Source organism: Gekko japonicus, unplaced genomic scaffold (assembly GCF_001447785.1).
Source record: "Gekko japonicus isolate JY-2015 unplaced genomic scaffold, Gekko_japonicus_V1.1 scaffold248, whole genome shotgun sequence".
NCBI classification, from domain to species: Eukaryota; Metazoa; Chordata; class Lepidosauria; order Squamata; family Gekkonidae; genus Gekko; species Gekko japonicus.
The window spans coordinates 495,960-503,225 of record NW_015169782.1 but is presented as its reverse complement, the minus strand read 5'-3'; the positions used below and the strand labels follow the sequence as shown (position 1 = coordinate 503,225).

General features: G+C 50.4%; 1 protein-coding gene across 1 annotated transcript in view; it reads left to right on the top strand.

Annotated features, from left to right (window-relative positions):
* The window catches only part of KCNK4 (potassium channel, two pore domain subfamily K, member 4), a 21,488-nt gene extending 14,751 nt beyond the window's left edge, over positions 1-6,737 (top strand). Inside the window, exon 6 of the mRNA XM_015416806.1 lies at positions 6,216-6,737. Within this exon, the coding sequence (XP_015272292.1) occupies positions 6,216-6,737 (522 nt within the window). The remainder of the gene's footprint in view (positions 1-6,215) is intronic.
* The last annotated feature ends 529 nt before the right edge of the window (positions 6,738-7,266 follow it).

The following is a 7,266-nucleotide window of genomic DNA, read 5'->3' as shown; positions in this document are numbered from 1 at the left end:
GAAATGCAGTGCTGCCTAGTGGTTATAGTGCACAGTTGTCTACCACCCGTAAACTAAGCCTGGATTTTAAGCACGAGGAGGAAGACTTCTTCCCACAGATATTTTTTTTGGGGGGGGGTGCCTGGGTGCAACAGAGAATATTGGCACTGGGGATGGTGGCAACCTTGTCTTACCCTCACTGCATTCGACACAGCAAACTGAAGGTTCAGTTCAGGCAAGCAGATTAACGCAGTGGATAATTGAATGTATGGAACTCACTGCCACAAGGTGTGGTGATGCGGCCACGAGCTAAGAAAAATAATTGAACAAATTCATAAATGACCTACTTTCCAGCAACTATTAGTCATAGCACCTAATAGGGACATCTATGGGTTGGATCCTGTTGATCGCTGTTTCTGCTGGTCGTGGTGCTTTAATGGAAACCTCCTAGCATGGAGGGAGGGAATAGAGTTGACAGTCCTGGACTCAGAAATACCTAGAGATTTTGGGGATGGAGCACAGGGTTGCCAGCCTCCAGGCGGGGCCTGGGGATCTCCCACTTTTACAACTGATCTCCAGCTGACAGAGATCAGCTCCCCTGGAGAAAATAAACACACAAAAATGGAAATACAGCAAATGCAGTTATACAAACAAATAAACAGAATAATCTGTCACGCTGTACAAATCACACTAGAGACTACTGTCTTCTTATACTTCTACTTACAACCAAAATTAATACACGTAACCAGGGGTCATTTCCTGCGGGAGCGCACAGGAGCGGAGCTCCGGCAGTAAGGAGCCCAGGGGGTGGGCACATGCAACAAGCCCCACCCCCTGCTCCCAGCAGCCCTCAGTTGGGCCACGAGGAGCAAGAAGCAGCCAGGTAAGTTGCAGAGCCTGCCTTCAGGTACAAGCTCTCCCTCCTCTGTGAGGGCAGATCTGCACGTTCCCCCCCCCCCCAATAGCTAGCAATCCAAAACAGTCCAGTGGAGCCTGAGTGGTGGGTGTTGCCTTCTGACACACTTCAGGTGATGTCAGGGGGCGTGGCATATGTAAATAAGTTATGCTAATAAGTTATGCTAATGAGCTCCTGCACCTCCTTTTCTACGAAATGACCCCTGCATGTAACAAATGCGTTTTGCCACCATGCATAAATGACAACTGCACCCCTGGAGAAAATGGCTGCTTGTAAGGATGAACTCTATGGTATTGAACCATGCTGAGGCCCCTCCCCTCTCCAAACCCTGCCCTCTCCTGGATCCATTCCCAAAGTCTCCAGGTATTTTCCATCCTAGACCTGGCAACCCTAATGGATCCTGGGGAGGGTGGTGTCTGAGGAGGGCAGGGACCTCAGCAGGGTATAATGCCATAGAGTTCACCCTCCAAAACAGCCATTTTCTCCAGGTAGAGTTGCCAGCCTCCAGGTGGGGCCTGGAGATCTCCCGTTTTTACAAGTAATCTCCAGCTGACAGAGACCAGCTCCCCTGGAGAAAATGGCTGCTTTGAAGGGAGGGCTCTATGGCATTGGACCAAGCTGAGGCCCCTCCCCAAACCCCACTCGCCCCCCAAAGTCTCCAGGTATCTTCCAACCCAGACCTGGCAACCCTATCTCCAGGGGAACGGATCTCTTTCATCTGGAAATTAGTTTTAATTCTGGGAGGTCTCCAGGCCCCACCTAGAGGATGGCACCCCTAGTGGGGGAGAGGACCACCATTAGCAGAATGAATCCACAGGATCCAACTTGGTATCTTGTGGAGAGCCAGCATGGTAAAATGGTTAGACTTGAGCCAGTTTGGTGTAGTGGTTAAGTGTGCGGACTCTAATCTGGGAGAACCAGGTTTGAGTCCCCACTCCTCCACTTGCACCTGCTGACATGACCTTGGGTCAGTCACAAGCTCTGGCACAGCTGTCCTTGAAAAAGAGCAGTTTGTGTCAGAGTTCTCTCAGCCCCGCCCACCTCACAGGGTGTCTGTTGTGGGGAGGGGAAGGGAAAGGAGTTTGTAAGCCGCTCTGAGACTCCAAGTGAAGGGCGGGGTATAAATCCAATCTCTTTTTCTCTTCTTCTTCTTCTTCTTCTTCTAGAGAGAGAGACCAAGGTTTAAAAACCCAAACCCCATCGCCCACTGGTCCAGGGTTGCCAAGTCTTCCTTGGCCACCGGCGAGGAATGGGGGGGTAGGGTTGCCGTGTCCAGGCTGGGGAACGCCTGGAGATTTGGGGATGGAGCCTGGGGAGGACAGGGACCTCATTGGGGTGCAATGCCCTAGAGTCCGCCCTCCAAAGCAGCCATTTTCTCCAGGGGAACTGATCTCTGTTGTCTGGAGATGAGCTGTAATTCCGGGGAATCCCCAGGTCCTACCTTAGGGTTGCCAGGTCCTTACTTCTTTCTGGAGTGGGGGTGTCTCTCTTTGTCCAGGAATCTTTATGCAGGTGACATCATCACGCAGGGCACGTGGCAGGAGGATGCTCTACCATTTGAGGGGAAAAAACCTCTATGGTTCCCACGGATGGGCTCCTCCAGGACGGGGCTCCCCCCCCCCGGCAGCCAGCTGAGTGGCGACGGATTGGGGACCCTGAAAGTGGATAACCCCCCACCCCCATCGGGGAGATGGCAACCCTATCCTACCTGGAGGCTGGCATCCCCACCCACTGGACTTCTTTCTGAGCTTTTAGTGAAGAGGCCAAGAGAAATGTGTATGCCAGATGTAAGAATATATAATTCATTTATGGAACCAGAAGCCCCCAGCTGTAGGCAGGGCACAGAAGCCGAGGTCCTATTGTTAGCTCACTGCCACTATTCAGAGAATTTCTCGAACTGAAAACGGGGAGTTGTTGGGTGATAGTGAGATATTGAAAAAATGGTATTTAGCAGAGATAAGATAGTCCAGCAGAGCCAGAGTAAAATAATTCAGACTGAGAGTCCATGTGTGATTAAAATATAGAGTTTTTGCTAAATTCTAGCATGGGAAGGGTAACTGGGATGAAAATAACAACAAAGCATAATCGGCTACATCCTTACTCTACAAAGACAAAACTAGAAGAGAGAGATTATGGCTACTCTTCTTGTTCTTCAGAACACCAAACAAAGACGGGAAGAGAAGCCATAAAATGGTAATACACTTTGAAACTTTAGTCCCAATCAAATTCCTAGATCAGGGAGAAAATTCCCGGGCTTTCTACAGCTAAAGAACATTGGTTACATGAAAAACATGTGACTTTTTTTACATTTTCACATTTTAAAAAAGTCACATGTTTTTCATGTAACCAATGTGAAAATAAATTTATTAAAAAAAAGAAAGAAAGAAAAAGAAAAACATGTGACTTCCTGTGAGTAACATAAACAAACATTTAACCCCAGATATACTGAGTGTTTTCAACTTGTAATACCCAACAGGAGTTCCATGTAGTCATCATGGCTGAGGGTCTACGTGGAGGATAGCTCTGTCAACAGCTAGGACCTGTCATGATTCTGGCAAGACAGGAGTGCTAAAGAGTGGAAAGTCTGACCTGGGACTCAAGGTCTCACCCGTTCTGGATCGGGCTGCACTCCCCTTGAAGGAACAGGTCTGTAGTCTGGGAGTGCTCTCGGACCCAGGCCTACAGCTGGATAAGCAGGTGGCAGCTGTGGCCAGGTGTGCCTTTTACCAGCTTCGACTGGTTAGCCAGATATGGCCTTTCCTGGGCAGAAAAGATCTGGCCACTGTGGTGCATGCCCTGGCTACACCTAGATTAGATCACTGCAATGCACTCTACATGGGGCTGCCCTTGAAAACTGTTGTTGCAGAATGCTGCAGCCAGGATGTTGACTGGAGTGGGTCGTAGGGACTGTATCGCTTCAGGCCTGGCCCATTTTTACCGGCTCTCGGTATGTTTCTGGGCACAATTCAAGGTACCGATATTGATCATAAGAACATAAGAGAAGCCTTGTTGTATCAAGCCAGTGGCCCATCCTGTCCAATACTCCGTGTCACACAGTGGCCCAAACTCGGGGTCCATCAGGAGGTCCACCGGTGGGGTCAGAATTCCAGAAGCCCTCCCACTGTTGCCCCCCACAAGCACCAAGAATACAGAGCATCAGTGCCCCAGACAGAGTGTTCCATATGTACCTTGCGGCTAAGAGCCACTGATGGACCTCTGCTCCATCTTTAAACCCCTATCTTTAAAGCCCTATGTGGCTTGGGACCAGGATACCTGAAGGACTGCCTGCTGCCTTACAAATCCACCTGCTTGCTAAGGTCATCTTCCGCATCCCTGCTTCAGGCACCCGGTTGTCTATAATTAGGCAGATGGCAACCCAGAGAGGGCCTTCTCCGTTGCAGCACCAGAACTCTGGAACTCTCCGCCCCGCCCCCGAGAGACTCACCTGCCTCCTCTGTTGCCGTCTTCCCCCAACGGGTGACTACTTTTTTGTGTTGTTTGGCATTCCTTCAGTGATTCCTCCTTCCTGACCTGTTTTTAACTGTTGTTTTTATATGTGCGTAGTGTATTGTAAGTGTATTTTATCTTGGTTTTAATTGGTTTTGTTTGAATGATGTGTTCCGGCAGGGCTCTTTTTGTAGCAGGAACTCCTTTGCATATTAGGCCACACACCCCTCATGTAGCCAATCCTCCAAGAGCTTACAGAGCTCTTCTTACAGGAGCTATTGTAAGCTCTTGGAGGATTGGCTACATTAGGGGTGTGTCGCTTAATATGCAAATGAGTACCTGCTACAGAAAGAGCCCTGGCTCAGTATTTAAGGTGCTTTTCCTATGTATGTTTTTAATCTGTTATGTCCTAGTGGCAGAAAGGCGGGGTATAATTTTTATAGCTAAGTGGAGCCTCCATGTTCAGAGGTGGTATACCTCTGAATGGCAATTGCTGGGCATAATGGGGGGGGGGTGCGGCTCTTGCTTCCATGCCCTGCTTGTGAACTTCCGGGAGCCGTTTTTCAGCCAAGGTGGGAAATAAGATGCAGGCCTTGGTGGATAGGGTTACCAGCCTCCAGGTGCCACCTGGAGATCTCCTGCTATTACAATTGATCTGCACACTGCAGAGATCAGCTCCCCTGGATAAAATGTCTGCTTTGGGAGGTGGACTCTATGGCATTATACCATGCTGAGGCCCCTCCCCTCCCCAAACCCCACCCTCCTGAGGTTCCACCTCCAAAATCACCAGGTATTTCCCAATCCAGAGAAGGTAATCCTAGCTCAGGTGGACCTCAGGTCTGATCCAGCAAAGTCAGGTCTTATATTCTTGAGATTTTTCTCTGTGGAGAGCAGAAATGGAGCCTTCTGTTATTCTACTACTGCTCCAAAGCTACAGGAGAAAGAAAGAGGGTGGTTAGGTTACAACTGCCAGCTCCAGGTTGGGAAATACTGGGAGATTTTGGGGGGAGGAAGGTGGGGTTTGGGGAGGGGAGAGACTTCAGTGGGTTATAATGCCACAAAGTCCACCTTCCCAACGGGCCATTTTCTCCAGGTGAACCGATCTCTGTCGCCTGGAGATCAGTTGTAATCCCAGGGGATCTCCAGCCACCCCCTGGAGGTTTGTAGAAAGAACAGCGAGATCACAGGAAGGATGCAAACAATAACGAAAACAACCGTGATGTTACGTTATGGAAATATATTTAGACTACTATGCTGTTCCTGCCAACCTAGCAGTTCGAAAGCAAGAAATTGCAAGTAGATGAATAGGTACCACTTCGGTGGGAAGGTAACAGCGTTCCGTGCGCCTTGGTGTTTAGTCATGCCGGCCACATGACCACGGAAAAGTCTTCAGACAGCGCTTTCTCTTCGGCTTTGAAACGGAGATGAGCACCGCAACCCTAGAGTCGGACTCGACTGGCTTTCGAGCAAAGGAACCTTTACCTTTACCTTTTTACTATGCTGTAGTGAATCGTATTTCTTCATCACATTGTAAAAATATACGCATACACATAACGGAAACCGCATATAATGCCGTTGCACATAACAGCTTTCTCTAAGTGTGCTGCGTGAATACCATTCGTTTACACGTCAACAATTCTAATCTGTGAATTAACACACAACATTCTTCCCACTTCAATGAAACAGATTCTTTCACTGATGAGGAAATACGATTCACTACAGAACAGTCGTCTAAATATATTTTCATAATATAACACCACGGTTGTTTTCGTTCTTGTTTACCACCTGGAGGTTGGCAACCTGAGGTTAGGTGGGTCTTGAGACGCTTCTGATGTCCTCCAGTCTTCTTCTCCCCTCTTCCCACTCTCCACAGATGGGGGATTTGACCGCCCACGCGGCCTCCTGGACGGGCAACGTGGCATCCCAGCTGCGTGTCCCAAACATGGCATTGCCAGACAAGCTGCACAGAGTGGGCGCCTTGAAAGGGAAGCCTCCGTCTCCTTCGGACATCTTGCCGCAGAAGGAAAGCGAGGAGTCGCTGCAACCGTCGCCGTCACAGCCCCCGCCACCCTTACTGCCGTCGGAGCCCCCAGCCTTACTGCCGCCACTGCCGCCCTTGTGCCTACCGTGTCCGAGCCCTTCTCCGGCTACCAATCGGCGCGTGGCCCAGCTGAACACCCGTAATGCCGCCCCGTTGCGGCCTATAGACTACACGGGTGAAAACTTGGCTTTCATTGACGAGAGCTCGGATGCGTTGAGCGATGGGGGGCCACCTTCGGCCAGGCCACCCCGCCGCTTGCGCCCCCGGGCCCGACACCGTACCAACACTGGCCAGCCCCCAGGACTTCCCATGGATATGCTGAGCCGGACCCGAGACAAAGGAGAGGCTGTTTAGGAAGGGACTGAGCCGATACCCTGGCTTGGAGCATATTACTTACACGTGGTGCAGTTCTCTTCATTCCTGTTTCGCCAACACCCACCCACCCTGGCAGAGTGAATTCCAAAGCATCTCAGCTGTTCCTTTCCTGGTGGTGCTAACTCAATGCCTTGGCACAAACCCTGTACGCTGCAGTACCCTGCTCTATGCTGCCAACTGGGCCCTCCCCTTTCCATCGACACAGGGAGTCCCACCCTCTTTATAGTGCCAACAGAGTCCCTTGCTTTGGGGGAGGGCAAACCCTGACATCGCAGCTCACCTTTGTGCATGGTGCTCCCATCTCAGATCTCCCCCCCCCCCATCCGCCCTTTCCCCCCCAGCATTACAACCCCTTCTTGGCTGCACTCAAGCATAAATGGAAGCCTCATTTGAACTAGTGTGCCTGTTGTGGTCATCCCTTTGATTAATCTTGGAACTGCACCTCCTGGGGGCCTGCATCAATCCTGTCTGTCCCCAGTGCCAAGCTCCAAGTCTGTTTACGACTGCA